Source organism: Saccharomyces mikatae (genome assembly GCF_947241705.1).
Source record: "Saccharomyces mikatae IFO 1815 strain IFO1815 genome assembly, chromosome: 11".
NCBI lineage: Eukaryota > Fungi > Ascomycota > Saccharomycetes > Saccharomycetales > Saccharomycetaceae > Saccharomyces > Saccharomyces mikatae.
Genome location: NC_079266.1, coordinates 259038 through 284433, shown reverse-complemented (window position 1 = coordinate 284433; position 25396 = coordinate 259038). Strand labels below are relative to the sequence as shown.

At 38.8% G+C, this 25396-nt stretch overlaps 16 protein-coding genes across 16 annotated transcripts; 4 read left to right on the top strand and 12 right to left on the bottom strand.

Moving 5' to 3' along the window:
• Positions 1-129: 129 nt before the first annotated feature.
• On the top strand, positions 130-1425 carry RRP14 (ribosome biosynthesis protein RRP14; the record flags this gene model as incomplete). The annotated part of the gene is made up of 1 exon (XM_056223823.1): positions 130-1425. One exon carries the CDS (start codon positions 130-132, stop codon positions 1423-1425), a length of 1296 nt encoding a protein of 431 aa, XP_056077802.1.
• Positions 1426-1559: 134 nt separating this feature from the next.
• Positions 1560-1910, bottom strand: HOT13 (Hot13p; the record flags this gene model as incomplete). The annotated part of the gene is made up of 1 exon (XM_056223822.1): positions 1560-1910. One exon carries the CDS (start codon positions 1908-1910, stop codon positions 1560-1562), a length of 351 nt encoding a protein of 116 aa, XP_056077801.1.
• A 346-nt stretch (positions 1911-2256) lies between these two features.
• MDH1 (malate dehydrogenase MDH1) lies at positions 2257-3261 on the bottom strand (the record flags this gene model as incomplete). The annotated part of the gene is made up of 1 exon (XM_056223821.1): positions 2257-3261. One exon carries the CDS (start codon positions 3259-3261, stop codon positions 2257-2259), a length of 1005 nt encoding a protein of 334 aa, XP_056077800.1.
• Positions 3262-3705: 444 nt separating this feature from the next.
• SRX1 (sulfiredoxin) lies at positions 3706-4089 on the bottom strand (the record flags this gene model as incomplete). The annotated part of the gene is made up of 1 exon (XM_056223819.1): positions 3706-4089. One exon carries the CDS (start codon positions 4087-4089, stop codon positions 3706-3708), a length of 384 nt encoding a protein of 127 aa, XP_056077799.1.
• Positions 4090-4509: 420 nt separating this feature from the next.
• On the top strand, positions 4510-5184 carry CYT2 (cytochrome c1 heme lyase CYT2; the record flags this gene model as incomplete). The annotated part of the gene is made up of 1 exon (XM_056223818.1): positions 4510-5184. One exon carries the CDS (start codon positions 4510-4512, stop codon positions 5182-5184), a length of 675 nt encoding a protein of 224 aa, XP_056077798.1.
• A 183-nt stretch (positions 5185-5367) lies between these two features.
• On the bottom strand, positions 5368-7074 carry CAB3 (phosphopantothenoylcysteine decarboxylase complex subunit CAB3; the record flags this gene model as incomplete). Its single annotated transcript, XM_056223817.1, has 1 exon — positions 5368-7074. One exon carries the CDS (start codon positions 7072-7074, stop codon positions 5368-5370), a length of 1707 nt encoding a protein of 568 aa, XP_056077797.1.
• Positions 7075-7307: 233 nt separating this feature from the next.
• MIF2 (Mif2p) lies at positions 7308-8957 on the bottom strand (the record flags this gene model as incomplete). Its single annotated transcript, XM_056223816.1, has 1 exon — positions 7308-8957. The coding sequence occupies one exon, from the start codon at positions 8955-8957 to the stop codon at positions 7308-7310; it is 1650 nt and encodes a 549-aa protein (XP_056077796.1).
• A 207-nt stretch (positions 8958-9164) lies between these two features.
• CUE2 (Cue2p) lies at positions 9165-10475 on the bottom strand (the record flags this gene model as incomplete). Its single annotated transcript, XM_056223815.1, has 1 exon — positions 9165-10475. The coding sequence occupies one exon, from the start codon at positions 10473-10475 to the stop codon at positions 9165-9167; it is 1311 nt and encodes a 436-aa protein (XP_056077795.1).
• A 1181-nt stretch (positions 10476-11656) lies between these two features.
• On the top strand, positions 11657-12589 carry SMKI11G1230 (phosphatidylinositol/phosphatidylcholine-binding protein; the record flags this gene model as incomplete). Its single annotated transcript, XM_056223814.1, has 1 exon — positions 11657-12589. One exon carries the CDS (start codon positions 11657-11659, stop codon positions 12587-12589), a length of 933 nt encoding a protein of 310 aa, XP_056077794.1.
• Positions 12590-12855: 266 nt separating this feature from the next.
• Positions 12856-16170, top strand: BUD2 (GTPase-activating protein BUD2; the record flags this gene model as incomplete). Its single annotated transcript, XM_056223813.1, has 1 exon — positions 12856-16170. The coding sequence occupies one exon, from the start codon at positions 12856-12858 to the stop codon at positions 16168-16170; it is 3315 nt and encodes a 1104-aa protein (XP_056077793.1).
• A 331-nt stretch (positions 16171-16501) lies between these two features.
• On the bottom strand, positions 16502-17521 carry MBR1 (Mbr1p; the record flags this gene model as incomplete). Its single annotated transcript, XM_056223812.1, has 1 exon — positions 16502-17521. The coding sequence occupies one exon, from the start codon at positions 17519-17521 to the stop codon at positions 16502-16504; it is 1020 nt and encodes a 339-aa protein (XP_056077792.1).
• A 492-nt stretch (positions 17522-18013) lies between these two features.
• Positions 18014-18955, bottom strand: YJU3 (acylglycerol lipase; the record flags this gene model as incomplete). Its single annotated transcript, XM_056223811.1, has 1 exon — positions 18014-18955. One exon carries the CDS (start codon positions 18953-18955, stop codon positions 18014-18016), a length of 942 nt encoding a protein of 313 aa, XP_056077791.1.
• Positions 18956-19143: 188 nt separating this feature from the next.
• YJU2 (mRNA splicing protein YJU2) lies at positions 19144-19983 on the bottom strand (the record flags this gene model as incomplete). Its single annotated transcript, XM_056223810.1, has 1 exon — positions 19144-19983. One exon carries the CDS (start codon positions 19981-19983, stop codon positions 19144-19146), a length of 840 nt encoding a protein of 279 aa, XP_056077790.1.
• A 380-nt stretch (positions 19984-20363) lies between these two features.
• On the bottom strand, positions 20364-21080 carry CWP1 (Cwp1p; the record flags this gene model as incomplete). The annotated part of the gene is made up of 1 exon (XM_056223807.1): positions 20364-21080. The coding sequence occupies one exon, from the start codon at positions 21078-21080 to the stop codon at positions 20364-20366; it is 717 nt and encodes a 238-aa protein (XP_056077789.1).
• Positions 21081-22586: 1506 nt separating this feature from the next.
• Positions 22587-22862, bottom strand: CWP2 (Cwp2p; the record flags this gene model as incomplete). The annotated part of the gene is made up of 1 exon (XM_056223806.1): positions 22587-22862. The coding sequence occupies one exon, from the start codon at positions 22860-22862 to the stop codon at positions 22587-22589; it is 276 nt and encodes a 91-aa protein (XP_056077788.1).
• A 1328-nt stretch (positions 22863-24190) lies between these two features.
• MTC2 (Mtc2p) lies at positions 24191-25264 on the bottom strand (the record flags this gene model as incomplete). Its single annotated transcript, XM_056223805.1, has 1 exon — positions 24191-25264. One exon carries the CDS (start codon positions 25262-25264, stop codon positions 24191-24193), a length of 1074 nt encoding a protein of 357 aa, XP_056077787.1.
• Between the last annotated feature and the right edge of the window lie 132 nt (positions 25265-25396).

Here is a 25396-nt window from a genome sequence, read left to right as displayed (position 1 = left end):
TCCGGTAGAGAAATGTGGTAGGTACAATAAAAGAGATGAGATGAGGTAGTGATGAGTAGCAAGTGCTAACCGCAAAGTCATATCAAGTGGTGAAGAAAATCCGTGAGTTTGAATTTTTGGGAAAGAGAGATGAGTAATTCACTGGAAGAACGTCTTCGTGCCAATTCAAGTGCTTTCGATGGTTTACTGGCTTTAATTCCTGCGAAATACTATTACGATGAAAAAAGTCAAGAGCAATGGAAGGCCAAAAAGAAGACTAAAGAGCAGAGCAAAAATGATAAATTGAAGAAACTGGACCCCGAGCAACGTGACGATGAGACATCTAGTACGTTGGAAGTCATGAAAAAGAAGGAGAAAGATGCCAAGCCAGTGGTTTTACCTGGTGAAAAATTCAAGCACATGAAAATGCAAAGGCAGAAGGAAGCGTTAGTAAAAGAAGAAACAGCCTTAGATCAGAAGGCAGAGCAGGACGGTTCTAGCACGATAGCGCCAGAAGATGAGGAAGAGGATATTAAGGTGATCTTTGATGATGAGGGAAATGAAATACCCTTAGAAGCTAAAAAAGATACAAAAGAAGATGATAAAAGTACTGAAAAGAAATCAATTACAGAAAAAGAGAAATTACAAAAGAAAAGAAACTTAGAAGCGTTACGTTCTAAGTTGCAAGCCAAAATCTCTGACATGAAGACCAAAAGGAAAGCACCTGGGTCTAGAGAGGCCATTCTTGCTCAAAGGAAGCGGAAGGAAGAGTCAAAGAAAAGAAAGCGTTTAGAAAGCGAGCAGGAACAGGAGCAAGACGAAAACGCATCAGACTCTGATATAGATGATATTGACAGTGATTTGGAGAACAACTCAAAGAGAAAATTCAAGAAGGCTAAAAAGGACACAGAGGTTAACGCAGATGGTGTAATTTTTCAAAACATTATATTTGATGATGGTGCAAGAGCCACATCAGATTTACAAAGATTAAGAAAAGCTGGTAGAGCGAAAGGTCCTGCTAAGAACGATGTTAAATCACATTTGAAGCTATTAGAGGCCAAGAAGAATAAAATGGAATCCAAGGATGAACTAGAACAGATCAAACTAAAGGAAAAAGAAAAATGGCAAAAGGCAATGTTACAAGCAGAAGGCATTAAGATCAGAGATGATGAAAAGCTGCTACGTAAAGCTATCAAGAGGAAAGAAGCCCAAAAGAGGAAGTCTGCGATTGAATGGAGCGAGCGTAAGAGGGTTGTGGAGGACACTATATCTGAAAGACAAAAGAGAAGAGAGGAAAATTTGAGGATTAGGAAAGACAATAAGGGTAAGAAGAGAAATAAGCAAGAAAAGATGAAAAGGAAATATGTCGGTAGTGCTGTACCAAAGAAGAGAGCTGGATTTGAAGGTAGACTGAAGACAGGTAATAAAAGAGGAGGATCCAGGTAAGAATAATAATAACAATATCAATAAGAATAATAGTAGCAGTATTATATATACATATATATGAACATCATGGCATTTTTCCTCAATAAGAAGAGCACAACGAAGTATAGGGATGAAAGCTATTCATAGAACAAAATTCAACACGTGATAGATGGGGTATTCTGGAAATACAAATGGTAGTGTAGTTTGCAGCCTGGATTGAAGGGAGATCTGCAATTGGGGCAAATAAGGCTCGAGTTATTCCCATGGTACTCTGCGAAAGTCATTTCGTGACGGCAAATTCCACAAATAATCAAGTATTTACTTGCATCTTCGCGAAGATCGTATTTCTGAACAGGATGAGAACTCAGCTCTTTGTGACATTGAAAACACGCATAGTACTTATCACAGCATTTAAATTTGATGGCGATAACATCTTTTGGTAGATGCCAGTGAACACACCGAGATTGATTATCAACTGTCTTGCCATATATGACTGTTTCAACCATTTTGATGCTCGTGTTGTAAACTGAACGTGATTTTTTTATAGTATATATGTATATGTAAAGAAACTCGTATATCAAAATGTTTGGTTGATCATCATCATCATCGCAATCGTCATCGTCATTGTTACCGCATCACACCTGTTTAGTTTTTTTCGTTTTCTCCTTATTCGCGGGAGAGAAAAGGTGCAAGAGGAACCAATAGCATGAATTTTTCCCTTTTAGTTTTTGGTAATATCTTCCATCTAGTTGGTATAAATATAATAAAGAATTAAATAAAAAGATATCATAATATCATAGGAAGTAGTCTTTCGTTATTTTCCTTCTACTTTTTTTTCTTTTCTTTAACAGTCTATTTACTGGCAACAAAGTTAACACCTTTTTCGATATTCTTCTTTAAGGTTTCCTTGCATTTTTGTAGCATTTCTTCTTCTTCAGAAGATATTTCACCTATTGGGTGAATCTTTTCGATACCATCTGGGCCTAAAGTAACTGGAGAGGCAAAAAATTCAATGCCTTCGGACTTGAATAATGGAGAGTCCACAAAAGAAGGTTCGATGATATCTCTTTCACCTTTGAAACCAGACAACACAGCGTTGGCGAACTTAGCACCAGCATGTGCCATTGATAATGTGGCAGAACCAGCCCCGTTCTTGGCTTTGACGACTTCGTCACCACCGAACTGTATTCTATGGATCAACTCCTGTCTTTTGTCATCAGACATCAATTTATGGTTTGTTTGAGAAATTAATGGGATGATGGTGATACCTGAGTGGCCACCGATGACGTTAACTCTTTCCTGTGTTGGGTCGGTGTGTTCCACTTCGGAGATGAACCTGGCGGCTCTAATAGAGTCCAGCGTGGTCACACCAAATAGCTTCTTTGGATTGTAGACACCTTTGCTCTTCAGGACTTGTGCAACAATGGGAACGGTAGAGTTAACTGGGTTGGAAATCACTAGAATGGCAGCGTTAGGAGCGGATTCGGCAGCTGCTGCTGCAAGATCGCGAACAATGCTGGCGTTGATTGCGAACAAGTCGTCACGCGTCATACCAGGCTTTCTAGGCACACCAGCAGGGATCAAAACCATGTCAGTATCCTTTAAAGCATTGCTCAATCCATCTGGTTCTTCCGGAGTGAATCCCTTAACCACGGAGTTCGTTGGAATATGAGACAAATCTGTGGCAACACCTTTGGCGCCTTTCAAATCATACAATCTCAAGTCCGTGACTTTGTGATTAAGCTTTAAAAGCAAAGATAATGGTTGTCCAATACCACCGCCTGCACCCAAAACAGTGACTTTATAAGGGTTGGCAACTGTAGAGGAGAAGGCACGTTTAGCTACTCTCGATAACATTCTTGAATGGTTTTTTTTTCCTTTCCGTAGACCTGTACGTATATATATACTCTATATGTATATGTCTTGTCTACTCTCTCTCTTGAGTAGTAGAAACCTACTAACAACACCCAATGCGTGCTAACAACTTCTTTCAAAGCGCAACTTATATATCGTAGCATACGCCCATTGTATTGTTACAACGTTCTTTTTGGTTTTTCTGCGATTCTACTCGGCGCGTGACTGAGCCAATGAGCGCCGAGTGAATGCCGAGAAAGGGGGAAGAAAGTGACAGGAAAGCCCAGCCGCCAAGTCCCTTTGTAACCTTTCCGGCGCCGAGAGTCGCATAAACGGGCAGCTCCTGAGCTGTCTGCCAGGTATAGAATAGATTGAATTGAGGGATTTTGTATTGATATAATATCACTACTTACCTATAACTTTTATGTACTAGTATTAACGTAATTATCATTCGATATCGAGACTACTACCCAGGTACATGCGGATCTGCCGGGGGGTGGCCGGTAGCACCCTGCAGCGCACAAGGAAGGCGGCGTTCTGTGTTTCGCGAGCCAGGCGATCGTATGCCTGCAAGCGGTGGCAGCCGCCAAAGGCATAGTATAGTGTCTTTCCCTGGGCTCGTACACCCAGCACGTCGACGGGCGGCAGCTCCTTGGCTGAGGCTGCCGCCTCAGCCTGTTCCAGCGAGCATGTCCTGCTGGGCGTCGGAATCCCCTTCATTGTGGCCACCATTGCATCGATTTTCTGAGGATCCAATACGGGCGCCAGTGGGCGTCTGATCTCACATAAAGGTATCTCTGTTGGTTTTACACTATTGCTTTGTAGTGACATCTGTTTTTAGTAGTGTTCTTGGTGGTTCTTTTCTAGCAGGCAAAAGAACATAGCTGTTCCAGCGCGGGTGTCACTGTTTATATACGAATATTCACTTCTAGTTCACTGCATCTCACCCTTACAAATATGGCTATTATAATGACTAAAATAGCGGCTAATTCTGGACCAATTTGGGGAAAAGAAAAAAAAAGAGAGCAGAGTCCGGGTAACAGACAGGTTTCCTCGAAATCAAAGATTCAGACTTCCACTTTTGGTAAGCCGTTACTTAGTAAAAGACTAGGCATAAATGACATAGCTTACTAATCACGGAAGGGAACTACCGCTAGTCTTACAGAGGCTCAAAGGCTCAGCATCGCATTCCGGTAGTGATAATAGTACTTTATTAGTTTTTGTGTTTTCTTCTACCTCTTTCCACATATTATGATCTCTTCAGACAAACAGGGGAAATGCCCCGTAGATGAGGAAACCAAAAAATTATGGCTGCGAGAACATGGCAACGAAGCACATCCTGGAGCCGCTGCCTCGAATAATCAGTTAGAGTGTTCTGCAAACGCGCAACAGAATGAAAAGGAGCCTCAATATTCCAGCAACGTGGACCTCTCACAGTCCAGAGAGATTTCTACCATACCAAGGACCAATTCTGATAGAAACTGGATATATCCATCAGAGAAGCAATTCTATGAGGCGATGATGAAGAAAAACTGGGATCCAAACTCGGACGACATGAAAGTGGTTGTGCCTCTACACAACTCTATCAACGAGCGGGTTTGGAACTATATTAAAAGCTGGGAGGACAAGCAGGGTGGTGAAGCGTGTGGCGGTATCAAATTGACAAATTTCAAAGGCGATTCTAAAAAACTGACACCAAGAGCATGGTTCAGATCTCGCATCTTGCACCTTGCCAAACCTTTTGATAGACATGATTGGCAAATAGACAGGTGCGGTAAAACTGTAGACTATGTAATCGATTTCTATTCTACTGAACTAAACGATGCGAATCAGCCGCAGCAGCCACTTATTTACCTCGACGTAAGACCAAAGTTAAATAGTTTTGAAGGTTTTAGGTTGAGGTTTTGGAGATCTTTAGGCTTTTGAGTCACTACAACTATTCCTGTAAATACAAACATACTCTTCCTAGTTTCCATATTTCCATATACATATTATTTAATATTATTCAGGCTGTCGATATAGGGCCTGGAATCAAAACAATAATCTTCTTTTAGGGAATAAAACGAGAAAAAAATACAATGTAACACAGTATACCATCTTTTAATGCATTTAAACTTCAGTTTCCGGCTCGTCTTCATCGTCCTCATCCTCCTCGTCATTACTCTCATCCGATGCTGTTTCATTTCGAGCTACTTCCTCCTCTTCGTCTTCATCGTCCTCATCCTCGTCCTCATCATCATCTTCATTGCCAATGCCCTCTTGTTCTTCTTGTTCCTGCTCTTTGTCACCAGTTTCTTCGTCTCTGGCTTTTCTTATTTCGTTGATTCTCCTTCGAACAATCTCCACAATGTCTGTCCATTCTCTCATACCGCCCATACCAATATCCCCACAAATCAACACCTTCTCTACAGGTTTTAGAACCTGGATAAAGGGATAGTCTTGTACTAGACTTGTCAGATGCTTCTTTGTCATAGGGTTAATATACATGAATGTATTCATTGCAGGCGCAATTAAAACTGGAGTAAGTGGTGACCAATCTCTCATCACAGAAGTCAACAAATTGTTACATATACCATTGGCTAATTTGGCAAGTGTATTGGCTGACAAGGGCGCAATCAGGAAAATATCGGCCCATTTCCTTAATTCGTGGTGCAATATTAAATTCAGGCTCAAGCTAGTGTCATTCTTATTCACAGCGTCAAATATCCATGCGTCTTCCTCCCTCCAAATTTTGACGTGCGTTGACATTTTCAGCCCCTTCAAGAAATGTTCTGCGGGTTTGGTTACAATCAACTGAATAGAAACCTTTTCAGGCCCATATATCTTAAATAATTTATCAATGATTAAAGGTACCTTTATTGTGGCAACAGAACCTGTTGCTCCAATTAGAATATGGAATTTTTTGTCATCTTCCTTCTGGAAGAACTCTGTAAAGGGCACACGGGGCCCCGTTGGCGCAGTGATGACTTCCTTGTTTTTATGTATGGAATTGTTAACTGATAATGGTGCCGCTTTCGTCGTCATAGGTTTAGAAGCAGTTGACTTGGGATTGAAGTATATAAAATCACCAGGCATATGAACAATAGAGTTTTTTTCCATGGAAGGTGAATCCACTTCGTCTTCACTATTGCTCAGCCCACTTGATATCGAATATTCCATAGCATTTGCATCATCAGTGGCAGAATTTTTCTTCAACACAGCATTCGCTATCCTTTCCTTCTTGTCTACCGATTGTTGTCTTTCATTTTGCTTTCTTTGCACTTGTTCCTGTACCTGCTTCGCCTCTCTCTCTTGTTGCTTTGCTTGTTGATGTTGCTCATGTAGTTGTGCATTCTGCTGTTGTTCTTGTTGTTGCTGTTGCTGTTGTTGCTGTTGTTGCTTTCCAGGTTTATTGGAAATCGAATATCTATGATATGGCAACCTTTCTACTTCTGGTACCGTAAATGAAACGGCAGAAGGTAATGAAGGCGAAAAGCTGTTTTGCTGGCCATTATTATTTGGTGACATGTTCGTATTAATTTGTATGTCATGAGCATCTTTAGTTCTTTCATTATTTTGTTTCAAATCAGCGAAAGAGAAATCCCTCAAATTTGTACCGTAATCATTTTTGTAAATATTTCTCCTGTTAGAGTTGGACCTTGGTAGATCATCGTGATTATCCGATCTTTCAAAACTTGTCTCATCGTGAACACTTTTTCTCTTCTCCTTGTTGGTCAGGATTGAAACCGGCACTTGTGTGGTGGGCAAAGATGAAATTAGATTAACCCCTTGTTTACCGTTCATATTTCGATCAGACTTTAATTTTTCATCAGTCATCACACTCTAATAACTTCTTCCCGATTGTTGTAATTTCTATTCAAAAGCCGTAGTAAAGTGTTTCTCTATTGTTCTCTCTCTTTTTTTCTGGTTTTTCCTTTCTTACTCATTTACGAAAATTCGGTGCGAAATTTTACGTGATTTATTCTTTGAAAGGAAAGTTCACATGAATAACATAATAGTATGGACCTAGTTTTATATGTATTCAGTACATAGCGTGGATAGCGGGACCATTATCCAAAAGTATCAAACGTAGTATCCAACTCTTTATCGTTATCATCATTAGCGTCTTGTGAAACGGTAACTTGCACAAAGAACATTTTAGCCTCGTCATTCCCCCTATTGGAAATTGCATATTCATTAAATGCTGGTATTTGGAACGTAGAGCCTTTTACACCCAAGAACTTGTTTTTACATACAGTCACTTCAACTATCCCTTGTATCACATGGAACGTAATATAAGTCCTAAATGAGTTACTTAGTTTCTTTTGCCCAGAGATAGCTGGTAATTTTAACATCCCGCTGGCGAAGAATTCCTTATGCTTATCAAACAGGATCTCAAGTGCGAAGTTCTCATCCTTTGTATCTTTCACCTGTTCTGCTTGTGATAAATTAGGTGCAAACGCAATAATTTCATCCTTGGTCTCTTCTTTCTTCTCGCTGGTTCTCACATTGGCCTCCAATATTCCGTGTTTCAGCCATTCACCATTTTCAATATCTCCAGATTCTATCTTTTCGATAACCTCCTCATTAGGGTCTTCTGGAATCAGATACTCTTTCGTATTGGAATTTTTCTTTGGTCTACCTCTTGGTCTTCCTGTAGGCACATAATTGTACGGTCTAGTTGGTGTAGGTTTTTTTCTTTGTCTTTTCTTTCTTTGAGCAGCCAATATCTCCTCTTCGTCTTCAGATTCTTCATATGTGACAATTTTGTCTATATCGAGAACGGGTTTGTTAGACTTTCTCTTATATACTATTTTTTCGTTTCTCCAATATTGCAAAGGTGCAACCTTTACTCTTGTAGATTTTCGCAGTCCACCTCTATCTATTATCGAATCTGTTCTAACCACATCATTCGCCTGTTGTCTTATATATTCATCCTCATTGTCGTGTGCGTCCCCTTGAGCCTCTTCTTCTACGCCTGGATATGTATCATCACCATCTATATCACTAGGTGATTCTGACCCAGAATCCAAAGACGAGTCACTTTCAATGTAATCACCATCTTCTTCACTTTCAGGTACAAACCCGTCATCCTCTAACTCATCTTCTAATAGTGCATTATCAGATGTGTTTAAAGACGTATTTCCTCTATCGTCATCATCCTCATCGGCAATTAAATCAGGTACATCCGAATAAACAATTCTATTGGTGAGTCTATCAGGCGTCAACCTAACAGACGGACTCTCAGAAATATCAAGGTTGTAATGGGTGGAATACTTCCTTTTGAAATTGGGTTTATTCAACTTCTGTGTTGTTGGTGTCGTAAAATCACCGCTTCTGTTACCTTTTTCTTCTTCTCCTGGTTCCTCCTCAATAGGTTCAAAATCATTGACTGGACTTTGAAAGTTTGATTGATGGCTCAACAAAGATGAACGTCTTGAAGCGTCGTTATTTTTAATTGGACTTTGAACAATTTCATTTTCTTGAGATTTATATGATTGTAAAAATGGTGGTAGTATGTTATTATTGTTACCGTTGAATGATGAGGGCAAGAACAGTGATGATTTTCTTCTGCTTTTCCTCCTCATACTGGTAAGACTAGTTTCGTCATCTTTGAAAAAATCATCAATATTCTCCATGCTGTACTCATCTTTAGGTATATCTTGTTTAACGTCAATACCAGTTTTACGGGACTTAAGCCCCAGTTTCATGTAATCCATGATCCAAATGGTGCGTTTGGAGGAGAGCTTTATTTACTTGTTTATTGTATGTATTTTCTCAATATTTCATTTATTTACATTACTATTGCGTACGCGTTATATTATTTTTTTCTCGACATGAAGAAAAACTCAATATATTAGTAGCCATAGTTGTAAAGGAAGCCTGGTGTTTATAAGAAGTTTACAGAAGAATCGAATTAATGAACTCTACTTTTTCTTTTTCTTACCCTCAATTCTAAAGAAAGAAGATTCTTCCCAAAATATGTAGTGGTTTTTTTCTAAAAAACTTTTAACCTGTAGTCGAACTTTTGAGATTCCCCCGATACTGTGGATACCCCTACCAGTTACAACGGTTAAAGGGCTTACAAACTGCACTTTCGAGCCGTATGAATTTATATTATGAGAATTCAACTCTCTTTCTGCTACCTCTTTGGACCACCATTTATTTAGCGCAAGTTTCAATGTGGAAACTGCTTCGTTGGGAAGAAACCCGTGAAAATCCAATCGGTATGTTTGAAACAAACTATTTACAAGTGATATGGCTTCCTTGTTTTGGAAGGGCGATTCATAAGAGTCACTTACCTCATTCCTGTGGGAAATCAGTGACGTTGAGGCCTTGCTTAAATGTTGCTTACAATGATCTTTAGACGTCAAAGTGAAGCATTCATCAAAATTCCAAGTCATAGTAATATTTTTATCATCTTCGATTAATAAGGCTGATATGTTTAGCACTTTTACCACATCTCCATCGTAAAATTGCAAGCATTTTTGCAAAAACTCATAGTTTATGGCTTTGAGATCGTGATTACCAGCTATCAATCCATTTAGTTCGACCATTTGCGGGCTACTCAAGGTATGTTTATAACTTCTTGATCTTTGGAGGCTTACTTGCCTAACCTTTTTAGATTCTGCATCCTGTTTCGACACATGAGCAAGCCCCATTGATGACTGAACCCGACCGCCTCTCACGGGGGCATAAGGTTTTCGTATTGTCTTGACAGTAGTTACATTTTCTATGAAATGACTTTTATCATAATAATCTAGTATTATTTTGATGATGGCCCTTATTGGATCAAAACCATTTTCAACAAAATATTTCTGTGCAATATTTCTAGGAGAATCCGTAAACTTTATTATAGTCTCCAAGTGATCATTTGTTGACTTCCAGTTACTTTTCTTTCCACTCTGTTGTACTTTTCCAGGTGAGGTTTCTTCTTTAAGCCTTTGTAGGGTTTCATAATTCAAAAGATCGGAAATAGTCGATTCTACGGACTTCCTATTAGTTATGAACTGATTCTTTATGATATTGCAATCAAGCTGAGGAAACATGTCGTAAATTTGGTGTAGTTCATCATCATTGGCAGATTTTTCATTGTTTTCCCTAAGCAGCAAGCCTATTGTTAGTTCCAAATCATTATTGTTCTCAAGTAAATGCACTTGTAATACGGATCTGGCAACAGTTGGAAACATATCCATCAAGATAGACAAGTTAGAATCGTAGTCATTATTGTTATCCATACTCATTAATGATTCTACATGCACGATATTTGAGATGCCATCATCGCTTCACAACGATATACTGAAAGCGAATATCACTGCGAAGTTTAAATTTTTTTCATATTTTTTCACACAGTACATTACTTTAGCGTAAATAAAGGTTTTCAAATGATGTAAGGAAGAAGCTCCCATATATCTCAATATATGTATATACTAATCTATAAGCTATGCTACATCTTCTGCGGGTTTTAATCTCTCCCGATGACGTTGTCTGTGAGTGCTCAATGACTTTCGGATTACAGTATCTTTTTGATGACATCTAGCGTGGTTTTTCGGAGTTTCAGTTTTGTTCATTCAGTTCGAGCTTTGCAATATTTTACAGTTTTTATATTGAATACCTTATTTTAATATTTTCTGAAGAGATATCCGTTAGATCTTCGTTTCAATACGTCCTGTATTGCGCAAATAAGTTTTTATGAATAAAGAATAGGGTATATTGCAAAATCTTAACCTGGTTAAATGCTTGAACGACAAATTACTCGAGGCATCTGAGATTTCTTGCAACTTTCAACTTGTAAAACTTAAAGACTAGTAGGCAGGATAACAGGCGATTACGATCAAGAAAACCCATTCTATTTAGAAGTTTTATTCAATGATCCTTCAGATTCTCATCAAGGGAGTGTCGCTTTAGGACACACCCAGAAGAAACTATTACATATCGATCACATATATCTTGGTGCTTGTTTTTCTCCAGTTATGAGGGCAGCAGCTAATACATTTCGAGCCATCCTCGAAAAATTAAACCAACCATTGGGTCCATCATGTTTTCATTTTATACCGAATGGTATTGTATTATTATGAACGGAGATTTGTAAGCCTCTTGATTTTGAATTTCAGATTTACAAATTATCATTTTGTTGTTATTATATTATGAATTCGCAAGAGCATTAACAAGAAAATGAAGTCATTGACATGCTTTTGAAGCTTTATTAGTGTACAATCCAATATGTGTTATGATACTTTTACGTAATTGGCACTTTTGAAATCCCCCTCTTGTTGGGCCCCTATTTACTCCTTTTAAAATTCTTCGGATTATTATTTAGATCGTGGTACTCTTCACCAAACACTTCCCTGAACTTGAGTAACGTAGAATAAACCTTAAAAGCAATTTACTGGAGCATAGTTACAACCGCAAACGAATAATGACAACTAGCATACTCGATACTTATCCTCAAATTTGCTCTTCCAACGCTTTACCAGGCACTCCTGGCAATCTGACTAAGGAGCAAGAGAAAGCCCTTTTGCAATTTAGATCGATCCTGCTGGAAAAGAATTACAAAGAAAGGTTGGATGATTCTACACTATTGCGGTTTCTAAGAGCAAGGAAGTTTGATGTCTATGCCAGCATTAAGATGTTTGTAGAAACTGAACAATGGAGGGAGAAATACGGTGCCAACACTATTATCGAGGATTATGAAAACAACAAGGAAGCTGAAGACAAAGAAAGAATTAAACTGGCCAAAATGTACCCTCAGTATTATCATCACGTTGATAAGGATGGGAGACCATTGTATTTTGAAGAACTGGGAGGAATCAACTTGAAAAAAATGTACAAGATTACCACTGAAGAACAGATGTTAAGAAACTTAGTTAAAGAGTACGAACTTTTTGCCAGGTATCGAGTTCCAGCTTGTTCGAGAAGGGCAGGATACCTTATTGAAACCTCGTGTACTGTGCTAGACTTGAAGGGAATCTCGCTATCTAATGCGTACCATGTACTTTCTTATATTAAAGACGTTGCAGACATCAGTCAGAACTACTACCCTGAAAGAATGGGGAAGTTTTATATTATACACAGTCCATTTGGTTTCGCGACAATGTTTAAGATGGTCAAACCCTTCTTGGATCCAGTCACCGTGTCAAAAATTTTTATCCTTGGCTCCTCTTATAAAAAGGAATTATTAAAACAAATTCCTGTCGAGAACTTGCCTGTTAAATATGGTGGCACGTCCATCTTGCATAACCCTAATGATAAGTTCTACTATTCTGATATAGGTCCTTGGAGAGACCCTAAATATATTGGGCCGGAAGGTGAAATTCCCAATATCTTTGGTAAATTTACAGTTACCAGCTGATCGTGAATCTAGTTTTTTTTGCAGGTTTCAGTAAGCATGGCATGTATACGTAATATCAAGTGTATCCTTCTCTATTTAGTAATAATTAATGACTTTCATTCTTGATCGCGTCCATTTCGATAAAAAAAAAGGTAGCCCAGCAAATGTTACTTATGGTAGCGACAAGAGGAAACAACGATAAGATAATAGGAAGAACTATCTTGCTGGCCTGAAAGCTTTATCTGTGCATACTTGTTGGTGTATCAAATTTTTGATTGTATCATATAATGAGCTCCAGCAATAAACCGGCGCAAGGTCGAAAATTACATTTTAAACAGAACGATTTTCTGTCCAACATTAAGCGTTATAAAAACACTTTTAAAGGCGAGATTCAGTGGTGTAATAACCTTTCCTTAAACGACTGGAAGACACATTATTTACAAATTACTCCTGCAGGTTCATTGACTCATTCAATTGATGAGTTAACAACAGATTCTACTAACATTCATCCAATCATCAAACATTTACAGGAATGTCGGATTGAGATTATCAAGGATAAGCAGTCCCCTTTTGAAGATGTTAAAGCAAACTGCAACTTTATAATTCAAGTGAGAGTTTTAGGCAAAGGCAATAAAGTGTACCTCCGAGTTAGAAATTGGAATGAATTCAAGAAATTGCTAACGTGTTTGATCTGGTGGAGCTCGATGAAGACCAACGGTATATTTAACAAATTTCAAGTATCAGCACCTCATGAATTGAAGAAGAGGAAAATGGGGAAAGCAGAAAGTCTGTTGGTTTATAAGTTAAATGTTTTTGGTCCCATGGTTAAAAATATTGCTCTTCCGCCGGCAACGAATTCTTTAGATAACCCTAACATAAATAACAATGATAGCAACGGGGTAGGCTGGTTTTCAGCTATGGGGGTATTAAAATCAGATGGAGTGTTAGATCTTCTTTCTCAAAGTGATGGTTCACTCATCTACTCGTTAGATATTAACCAGTTCTTAAAATCAGAGGTAAGAATTTTAGATTCATCTGTTCTACGAAATGATAATTGCTTGTTTTTAGGTGAGTTGCCGTTATTAAGAAATCATTTGAACCTTGAAAACTATCGCATAGATAATATCAGTAGTACTACCAATAACTTTAGTGATTTTCCCCAAGAAATTGTTATCGAATTTCCCTTAAGAATAGACTTGGAGGACTGTTTTGTCGCATTACAATCATACGCTAGGTCAGAATATTTATCTATCACTGGCTCAGACAAATCAAATGATATGAGAATTTCGAATAACTTCAAAATATCCCTTCTGGAGGCTAACTTTCAGTCAATCAATTTGAATGACAAGAACAATACCCCTTGGTCAATATTCACTGACGTAACAGCCTGGGGTCATACGTGGGCAAGAACTTCCATGGTTTCAAATTCCCCTAATCCATTTTGGAGAGAGGAGTTCGAATTCAATGAACTTTTAAGACTCACTAATTTCTATCTGGAAATTAAGCAGTTATTCCACGATCCCAATAATAAAAAACGCTTACGGTTGATTGGTAAAATAAAGATTACACAAGAAATAGTAAACGATACCAAATATAATAAGGAAACAAGATTGCCCATAATGGACGTTGACAATGAACATTTTCAAATTGGGACTATTTGTATCAAAATCTCTTCAAAGTTGAACTTTATTTTGCCTTCAACGAATTTTATTAAGTTGGAGAAACTTCTGCTGAACGCAAATTTGTCCATGGTTTCAAATCTAATATACAAATCTTCTTCATCAATGGAGAATGATAACAAATTGACACAACTATCTATAATTTTTCTTGATATATTCCAATCTTTATCAAGAGTAGAAGAGTGGTTCCATGTCCTTATAGACAAAGAGTTGGCTAAAATAGATGGGACAGTTTCAAGGATAAATCAGAAAAATTTAGACTCAAAGCATATTTTCAACAGCTTATTCCGTGGGAACTCTATTTTAACAAAATCAACTGAACAGTACTTTTTCAGAGTGGGTAATGAGTATTTGAATAAAGCGCTTAGTGGGATTTTGAAGGATATCATTGAGTCAAAGAAATCATGTGAATTGGATCCCGCCAGGATAAAAGAAAAAGATGAAGCAAAAAAGAGAAAAATAATAGACGACAATCACAAAAGGTTGTGTTCTTGGGTTACTAAAATTTGGAAAAGACTTTATGCAACCAGTAACGACTTACCTATTGAAATTAAAAATGTTTTGAAAATTTTCAGGCAAAGGCTAGAGATAATTTGTATCGATGAAACTTTGCAAGTAATATTAAATGGTATATCGGGACTGCTGTTTTTAAGATTTTTCTGTCCAGTAATATTGAACCCAAAACTATTCAAATATGTTTCTCAGAATTTAAATGAAATGTCAAGAAGAAACCTCACCCTGATAAGTAAAGTTTTGCTTAATTTGTCCACATTGACACAGTTTGCAAATAAAGAGCCTTGGCTAATGAAGATGAATAACTTTATTGATAGGAAACATAACAACTTGTTGGATTATATTGATAAAATGACACACAAGAAACTGGATTTTAACGCTAAGATATTGAACCTAAGCTCTACCATCTCTAGACCCAAACTGGCCATTGATCTTACAATTTTGAACGATTTACCCCAGATTCCCTATCTGATTGATAAGAATTTGAGAGAGACTGAGTTTATTAATCTGATTGTCAACCTCAGTCAGGAAAGTCAGATCAAGATGGCAAAATATCACCATATAGACAATGGCGGAAAGCGAGATCCAACGGGTGAAAATGCTCTGTCAAACAGTGGTGGTATAAATTTGTCGATAGATAAGAAGGATTTGGATTCACCAGTTGACGTCAAACCAGAAATTGGCGAGCTAGAATTTGAAAAAATAACTGAAAACAACACAGAAATTTTCGGAGACGATCTAATGAACTTACTAAAGAGTGATGATGTGGGGCCCAAGAAGAAAAGCCTGGACAATACCGCTAATACCAACGTCAAATTCACTTCCACATTTACGAAAGCAGAAGAGGAAAGACGTATGATGGAAGACCTGGAACAAGAATCCTGTTTGCTTTATAATAAGATTGATCATATTACGAAACGATTATCAGATTACGAGTGTGCTTCTAGTTGTTTGTTCGAAGACAAAAAATATTCTCTTTCACTCTCTCATAAAATCTTTTATGAAGAAATAGAAGAGGGAAAAGGAATTGCCCTTAAGCTATTGATTAACCCGACAGGTGGGAACGTGTCTGTAGGATTACAGAAATTTTTTGCAAAAGGTGCTTCTAGTAAATCCAATAGCAGTATTGGAGATAGTTTCAGTACTTTTTTGAGTATTGATATAAATGATGAGGGTGCGAAAGGTAGGGGTAAATCAACATTACACGGAACATCACCGGACAGCGGAGTCAAAGACGATTACTCGATACATTTAAATTCCCAAGGCAAAGGTAATTTGGGTAATAGATTTTCTCCCACAAAGTTATCAAGGATAATGAGAAAACCTCCCAGTGCAGGTGAGCCTAAAGAACAAAACTCCAGCAAGTTGACAAGATGGTTTAAAAAGAAAAAAGAAACTGAGGGGACCTGATCTTTATTGTTTTATTTCTCACTCTTTATTTTTAAAAGTTGTTTTTCTTTTTTGCCTTCTTGTTTATTCACTGTTTGTAACAGTATATAGCGGGTTGTACTAATAGGAGGAAAAGAATATAATAGTTCATTTAGGATGATATATTAAATTGTAAGAATAATGATTATAAAAGGGACGAAAGACAAGATTAAGAATGTGAGAAAATGGAAATCAAATGGGAGATACAAATAAATATATATTATATTTAGTAAAAACGAACTGATGAGAGACTAGAATATGGAAATAAATAAGAGAATTGAATATCACTGAGCTATTCAGAATGGTGAACATGCTAACCTGCAAATGAGTTTGCCAATGACATTTCAATGAAAGATTTTTTCCTTCCAGCACCAAAGTTTGCTTTTGAAAATTGCTGCTGTTGTACTTGCTGCCTTCGTAAGTGGCATTGATTCGTATTAGTACCTAGGGGAAAATTAAGCGCTGATGAATTATCTGAATGAGGTAATGACAAATTTGTGTCTCCTGTATCGTTTAAAGAACAGGATGAAACTTCATGGTGACAAGTATTTAGAGAACTCTGAATGCCCTCTTCTGGGTCGGCAGTTAAGGTATCCAACTCTGGCGAAACGTATTTTTCCAAACCATACAAATGTGTGGGTATAGCGATGGCAGAAGACCTCGATCTTGACCTGGGTAAAGAGAATGACCTTGTATTGGAATGTTGAAGGGAGTTGTTGGAGAGTTCCGAATGTGGTGTTTCATTCTTCAACAATATATTGTTTTTCTTCTTTGTACACGCACCACTGAACAGCTCCGGTATGGACTGTCTGGAAGAGCTTGAGTTTCTTCCATTTACTAAAAGGCCATTTACATTTGTACTGCATTTTTTCAATGGGTTCCTCATTGAAGTGTTGTTTGCCGAAGATGAAGTAAAGTATGACGTTGTTTTTGCTTTCCTCAAGCTGGGCATAGCTTCATATTTGGAGTCGTTAGGGTCATGGATAGACGACGCAATAGAATTTGTGTCAGAATTAGCCTCAGAGATTGAATCATTTCTCGACCGAACTAATTCAGAGATCGCTGGTTGGCGTTCATCTATTTCACACAGCGGATTTAGCATTTGTTGGCACTTACCACTGCAGGGAGACGATTCAGACTGAAAATTAAAATTACTGAGCTTTGCTCTCAGTTCTTCGTCTGCATCCTCTGTGTCACAGGCCTCGCAGCATGGGTCTTGGACAGCTCTTTCGAAAAAGTTTAAACAGTCTATATCATCCATTGAACCCCCATAATAGTCATCAGTAATGTCTCTTGCGGAAAGTGGTTTCTCTGTTGGTTTTTCCATCCTCATTTTGGGAAAATTGATAATAACTATTCTCACTTAACACTGACACCCTTCTTTCACTCGAGAGCAGAAAACATTAATTCAAGGTAAAGTAATAATAAAAGTAAGAAGCAAATAAAAATTCTGAAAGGGTGGGAATGAAGATAGAAATAAATACTTTGTATATAGCGCCATTCATATCAGTAGTCCATTTTCATTATTGGAAAAATTGGTCCAAGTTCCCCCAGATGGCTACCAAAAGTTGGAAGTCGCAATGATTTTCGCTTAGAAAACACTGCACGGATAATGTGATTTCCCATTCCGGGGAAAGGGGAGCCGTTTTTCACTTTTTCAACTTCGACGAAGTAGTCGGTCTGTAACAGCTTTTCTTTGAATTGATCAATATACTAATTTATTTCTGCAAATACTATTTACGAGTGGCATCCTCCATGAGATATAAATGTATATGTGTGTATCTGAATAATATTGTGTACTTGAGTTATTTTTTTTTGCCATAAATCATGGGCTATCTTTGACTGCAGTATGTTGATCCAGCCACTGTTTCATATCAGAAAACACAGTGTTGAAGACTTCGTCTGTCTCTAGTGAGAAGATGGAATGCCTTGCACCCGGATACAGCTTCAATTTTTTGTCATCAGAGGGACAATCCTGGATGAATTTTTCGGACCCCTTGGGGTCGTTGATTGTGTCGTCTTGCCCATGCATAATAATGACGGGTTTATTTTTAGCAAAGTTTTTCTGAATGTAATTGTTCTCGTTTTTGTACAGCTTGGCACCACGTTGCATAAAATCATGTATTTGCCTGAAAGATCCGTACAATGGAACTGACATCGGATCGCTTCCCAAGAAATCACGGTACGCCTTATCGGATGTGATTCCTTTCAGGTCTAACCCCGTGTCGATTCTTACCCTTGGTAAAAACTTTGCCAATAGCGGAGCAATTATCTGGGTCGGCTTATTATACATAGTATGCGGATGTAAGATTATTAAAGGACCCGATCCGATATATCCGCTAATTTCGTTCTTATGTTTACCTTGGCACGCATAGTTTAAACAGATGCCACCCCCCATAGAATGTCCCCACATAAACAAGGGAATACCTTTAGCATTACACTCGCTTAAGTTCTTTTCCACAAAATGTTCAAGATCATTGAACACATGGTGCTCATCTGTTACACCTTTCAATTTTCCCGGAGAGGTAACACCGGCGCCTCTTTGGTCAAATGTAAATGACTCGTAACCATTGAGGGATAAGTTGTCCATCAGGCGAAACTGGATTTTTGTGTACTCGCCGAAACCATGAATCAGTAACACTCGTCCTTTGACTGCATCGGTGCCATTTTGGGCGGGCCAGGACATGTATCCAAATTTGGCGCCATCGAAGGTCTCGTATTGGATATCTGGTGCTGTCGTTTTCAACTTGTATGGATAAGGGGCCATTTCTTTTCTATTTGTTCTCTGCTCATTTGGCCTCGGCTTATACTGGTAAACAATGGCTATTCTCGACATGTATTCATTTATAGGAAAAATCAGTACAAAAACGGGAAGATAACTTAAAAGTCCGAAGGGGCTATTACTCATCGTAATTAGTGATGTATTATTTTTTGCGCAGGTATAAGGTTTCTAGTTCACTTTAAAGACCTGCCTCGTTTTACAACTATTCCTAATGGGTTAGTGCGCGAGGAGTTTTTTTTTAGAATCTTTCCCTTGGTGGATATAGGATTGAACAATGGTGTCCTCTTTTTATCGTTCTTGTTGTTGTCAGGTTTGCTAGGGCTCTGCCTGTGCTTATCGAACGCTTGTTCCACGAGACTGTCCAGATCATCTGCCATTGCCACTCCTTCTTTTTGTGAGTGTTTGCTGCGGCTTATTATTTCTGCTCTTTGACTCATTTCAAGATTTCTTTTCCTCAAGTTTTCAAGTTCTTCGTCATCCTCTTGTTCTTGTTGAATTTTAGCCAACCGTTTTTCTAGCAGATCCATCTTGTCATCTGCCTTATCTTTTATGCCCATTTTCTCATTCTGCTCCATTTCTTTTTCCCTCACTAACCGCTGTAGAGTCTCGTCGACAGTTTCGACAGCCGCTTTGGAGTTAGAAGAATCGTTTGGTTTCTGCGGAATATAGTTTCTCACGCCTCCTATTTCCATGACATAATCTGAATTACCAGGGTCTGTCCTGAACGCGATGGAATTGGCGCAACGCGGGCATGAAATGGTAAGTCTATATATCTTGATTGAATCCAGGTACTTCTCCTTTAGTAATTCCTTTTTACCATTGAATTTTCTGCTTTTCGGAATATATTCGTTACATTCTAGACATCTCATACTGAAAGGCGTCATTAATCTAATCGATGCATGGCTCTTATTCATGGTCTTCAAGTTCTTGGCCATTTTTCTAGACAACTTTTCGGCCTCCAACGGATTGTAATCCGGAGGGTAGTATTTGTTTATAGCTTTTCTTTCAGACATTCTTGTGTTCCCTTATTGGCCTTAAAATTTGTTAACTTGTTGTATTGAGACTGCCTTGATATTATTTTTTCTTCTTCTATGCATACAATAGTTCACCACTCCACAAGGATTAGGAGTCACTGCAACAAATTTACTAGCCCTATCTTTATATGCCGTTTTGTTTTTCTCTTCTAGTTTGTTCTATTTTGCACTTTTATTTTTTTTTCATGCAAATCGGGCAAAACATGATGGACAAACAATACGATGAAAAGAAACGAAAACATTATGGGGTCTTCTCTGTTATATTACGCTAAGTAAATGAACATTATGTAGAAAGCTATACTTGGAAAAATAAATATTATAAAACAGCCAAACAGAGGAATGCAGGTTTTGGTCTGTGTTTACAACAAGAAAGCGGCTGCTGCTGCTAGAGCACCAGCACCCATTCCAACAGTGGCCTTGGCACCGCCGTTTTCTGTTTGTTCATAAACGGTGTTCGGAGCTTGGACCTGACCATCAGTAATTTGAGAGATAACAGAAGCAACAGCGGAGCTTGTAGAGGAAGCTGGCGCGGTGCTAGAAGCCTTGGTAGATTCTGCGCTCGAAATAGACTTTGTAGAAGATGGTGCGGAAGCAGAGGAAGAGGAAGAGGAAGAGGAAGCAGAGTCATTTGGAGTAAAATCTGGGGCAACAGATCCAGTATTGCTGGTAGGTCTAATAGCAATACCAGTAGCATCGTCGGATTGCTTTGAAGAGAAAATATAAGACGAATCCTTCTTGATAGCGTAGAAACCAGAAGAGCTCTTGTAGTTTAGATGGCCGTCTTTGATAGAGAAACCAATAGCAGCATCGCTCTCAGAGCCTTCTTTGAAAGAGCCGTCTTCATTGACAACAGCATACTTGTCGTCGTTAAATTTCAACTTACCATCATCGGTGATGGTAGCATCTAAAGAGTTACTACTACTGCCGAGCTTCAAAGTGCCGTTGTCACTGTATACTCCCAAGTATTGTAGATCTGAACCCGAACGGATACTCACCAGGCCGAATTCTTCAGAGTCAGCAACGATCACCTTAGCCAAGGCGAATAAAGCGACAGACAAAGCAGTGGAAAACTTCATTATTATTGTGTTTTGAGATGTAATGGATTTTATTAGTTCCTTGTTCAAATTTTCACAGCAATCAAGAACAAATTAAAAAAACAAAAAGTTGTAACGAGTGAAAGACACATCAAATTCGTCCCTTAAATAACTGAATTTTTGAATATTCTTTTTTTTTGCACCACAAATTAGCAAGGTGTAAAGGGTGCAGGAAAACTACATTGGTCGAGAATCACAGGTTTGTTGTTGTTTGTCTGTTTTGTTTTGTGGCACCTTCCAACTTCGCTTTTGCTGAGACAGGTTTTCGTTATGGGGCAACCTTGTGTACTCGGAGAGGTGCGGACCCGCGCTCTCATCGGGCCGAAGGGCCCTTTTTGTACGGGAAGTTGTGCTGATGCTATATATAGCTATGACGTATGGCGTATCATTAGCTGTAAACGCGAAGGAAAACAATTTCCTCGGTCCTATCTCTCTTTATTTTCGCGCCAGGGGTTTATTCTTCTTGAGGTTCTTGCGGGATAGAAAGAAGCTTGAGTACTTCTTTCTCGCGATTGAGAAAAATATCATTTTTTAATATTGTATCTTCGATACGTAACTGTTTAGAAGTCCGATTTTTTTTCATCCTTATTCTGAGTGATGGTTCGATGCACATACATTCTTGATTTGAAACTGTCTGGTCTATATTTGCATGCCTTGCAGGGTCCCAAGGTTCTGTAAGAATGGTATTGTGATCTTGCCTCTTCGAACGTAAGTTTCGTAGCGTCGTGTTTGCAGTTTCCTGAGTACTTGAGTTATGCTCTGTTGATGAGGCATTAGAAAGGGAAACATTGCTAGTCACAGAAGGTTGTAAAAAGATTTGATTCTTGAAAGACTGACAATACGTGAAGGAAAGACCGGTTCTCATATTACAGCTACTCACATGAACAAGAAGTTACAGCTACAGTGCCGTCTATTCGAGTGAATATGCCTTGATGTACGAGCATGGTGTAGAAATGTGTCAGGCCAGGAAATTCGACGCTTGGTGCCCCAGCAAGTGAGTCTAGCGCGCTGCGACGTTCCCACAAATCGTACATCCATTTGTAGGTAGGAGTAAAGGGGAGGAAAAATCAGTGGATTTTCTTAACCCTTTATCTCTTGGTTCTTTGATGGCAGCTAAGTCAACATTCTTGACATGCACCGGTTTTTGAAACAAAGCGTACAAATTGTTCATTTCAGGGGTGTAGGAAAGTGTCATACATGGCCGAGACTTGGATCAATTAAGAGCAACAAAAATCCCTACGCTCATGATATTCACTTGAAGCATAAACTTGCGATGCCCTCACTCAAAGAGAAGTAGTATGAACACCACTGAAGTAGAAAGTGTTTATTTTAAGGTATCTGCCTATTTAAATATCAAAAAACAATTATTTAAAAATGTGTAAATATTATTCTAACGAAGAGTAAAAAGGAATTAAACACTCACCAATTATAACCGAAAATTTTGAATAGTTGAAAAAAAGCCATATCATAAAAAAATCATATGATTCCTTATAACAACATAGCGGCAGCAGCTAGAGCACCGGCACCCATACCGACAGCGGCCTTAGCAGCACCGTTTTCAGTTTGTTGAGAAACGGTTTCAGTGCTGGAAGCAGAAACGGTTTCGACGGTGGAAGTTGGGGTAGCGGAGGTGGTGGCTTCAGTAGCAGTGGTGGTAGCTTGAATTTGACCGTCAGTGATTTGAGAAATGGCGGCAGCGGTTTCAGCAGCAACAAAGTTGGCCAAAGCGACGAAAGCGACGGAAACGACAGTAGAGAATTGCATTTTTTTTTTATTGATGTGTAGCGAATGTGATGAAGTTACTTATTCTTGATAGACAGTAGTAAGAAAGACATAAAAAAAGAAAAGAGAAACAAGAAACAAATGATTGAAAATAACGACACAAGAAGTCTGATTTATATATGATTATTGTTTCTTATTTTTCAATTTTTTTTGTTGTTTTTTTTGAAGTCATATTTCTCTTTCACCTTACTTGGTCTACTACGATTCCCCAAATGCAGTTAAAGAATGGTAATAATACGAAAGGGGAAATGCAAGAAAGAGGAAAAAGGACGGTTCCAGATTCTCTAATGATAAGCGCGAAATTTCCGCTATACTTCGGGCAGTGGCATGTTCCTATTTACGTTTCCCATTCTTGAATGTCGGAAACTCATTATGCGGCCCGTTCCGGCCATGGTACTGGGTGTTGCTCGCCCAAAACGCGCATATTCCGTACCTTTGGACCTTGGCTGGGCCCTGCGGAGTGCCTGTCGAGTTGCCCTTCGGAGCTAAGGGCAGTTTCGTGTTGTTTACCTCGGCTGAAACTGAGGTCAGTTAGACCTCAGTTTCGCTTCTCTTCAATTTGTTATTGCGGCGATCGCTGCATTGTTTCAGTGTCCTGGACATAGATTGTTACTGCATGACATAACGGTCGCGCAGAGCGTAATATTTGCATACGAGGTTGTGGAAGGAACATGCTTCATTGCGTATTTGGCGTCCCGCCTACGTAGCAGCATGTTGCTACATTGAAGGGATAAGCTATTAGTTGAAGATTGCCACAAGGGGCTGTCAAAGAAGAAAGGATCAGCAGCACCGTCATTGTAGCACTTTTTCAGGTCTAGGGGATGAAGCATGTTTCATTTCTTAAGTGGCAGCATCGCAAGGATATGCGTGCAAAATATGTAGGAAGGTATCATTTCGTTATGTGGGATTCCGCCAGAAGGATAAAGATACTACACGACTTTCTGGTGACAGTCTGTTGTATCATGTAATTGCATACATTAACGAAGAGGTATTTGAGCAAAATAGCTATATTTTAGTAGGCTCTCTGTTAGTGATCATTGTGATCAATTAGCTTAGTTGAAAAACTAAGCAGTGAAAACGACAATGGTTTTGTAAAGACTTTAGATGTTACTCTTTTTCTCTCTTGCTTCTTAGAACAAGGTTACATGTTTTTGCAGTTGTAGTTGTTGTAGTTGAGTCGAGTTTTTTTCAAGTAGAGGTCCCTGAAGTGAAATCGAGAAGAAGGAACCTAAACGATAAATGGCAAGCAATTTCTCCAAAGTAAAAATTTCTAAATATGTGTATATACATGCCAAAAGTAATCGACAAATTTATACAGGTGGCACCACTTTACTTAATACGTTTTTCACTACAAGAGATTCCAAGAAAAGTGGATTTTTAAACTCATCAACTTCCTCATGCTTGATCTTCGCAAGTTTCTCCAGCATTTCATCTACCAAGTTAGGATCGCTGCCATACAACAACGAACTGTCCATAGAAGAGCGCTGCACCAGTTCCAAGTGCATAGGAAAGTACCACTTGGACGCCTTCTTCACATGTGAAGGCGACACAAACATCTTGCCACTATGTAAACCAATTAATCTGGACAATAATACCATGTCGTCTAGTGAATTTGTGTAGACCCCACCGGCTTTGGCATTATACGTCAACCTATGGGTTCGCAAATGTACCATAATATCCAGAATGTACCGTTTTACACTGGATGCGACAAATACATCGTTCAAATTAGCCTCTTCATTCAATACGACCGACCTATTGCCTTCAGCCTCTTGTTGCTTCTCTCCCATCTCTCCAGGGCTATTGTTGGCCCTTGTGTTAATACTGGACTCTGATGAACTCTCAAAATCCAAATATGGCGGTGCGCATGCAAACCAAAATTTGTGTTTGAGCCAAGCATCTACGTGTATGCATGTGGGTAAAAAGATGCGTGTTTTTGGAGCTGCCTTACTTGCATTGTACCCATCCTTCGCAGCGCTTGATGGTGGCACCGGATTATTCCAATGAACAACTCCTATAAAAATACGTCCTGACTGTGCCTTCTCGGTTATAATCCTGGGGCCTCTCATAATATTCACTAGTTTCGCTTGGTCTTGCTGTGAAAGCGTATTTATATCTGGAATGATGATAATTTCAAATTCCTGAGCGCGTGTAGTTGCCAACGACTCTAAGCTTGCAGTTGTCGAGTTCATGACCACGACCTTTATTACCCCATCTGGATAAACGTCATTAATCGCCCTTTTCAGTTGTATATCGCATGTGCTTGGCATTGAAGAAGCTAATTGTCCCTGCGGGAAGTCATCTCTATACATACATAAAAAGCTCTTCTTAGCAGTAACAGAAAATTTCAAACATGTCTGAAAATCTGGCAAATTATGATCGCCCATTCCTTCTCTTCTTCTGCCACATAAAATCAATTATGCTGCGCCCTTGAGCCCTGCTGTTGGTAGCTATACATGGGCGTAATCGTCGTTATAAATGAATCTACTACCAGGTCCCCTGAGCTTAAAGGCTTGTCA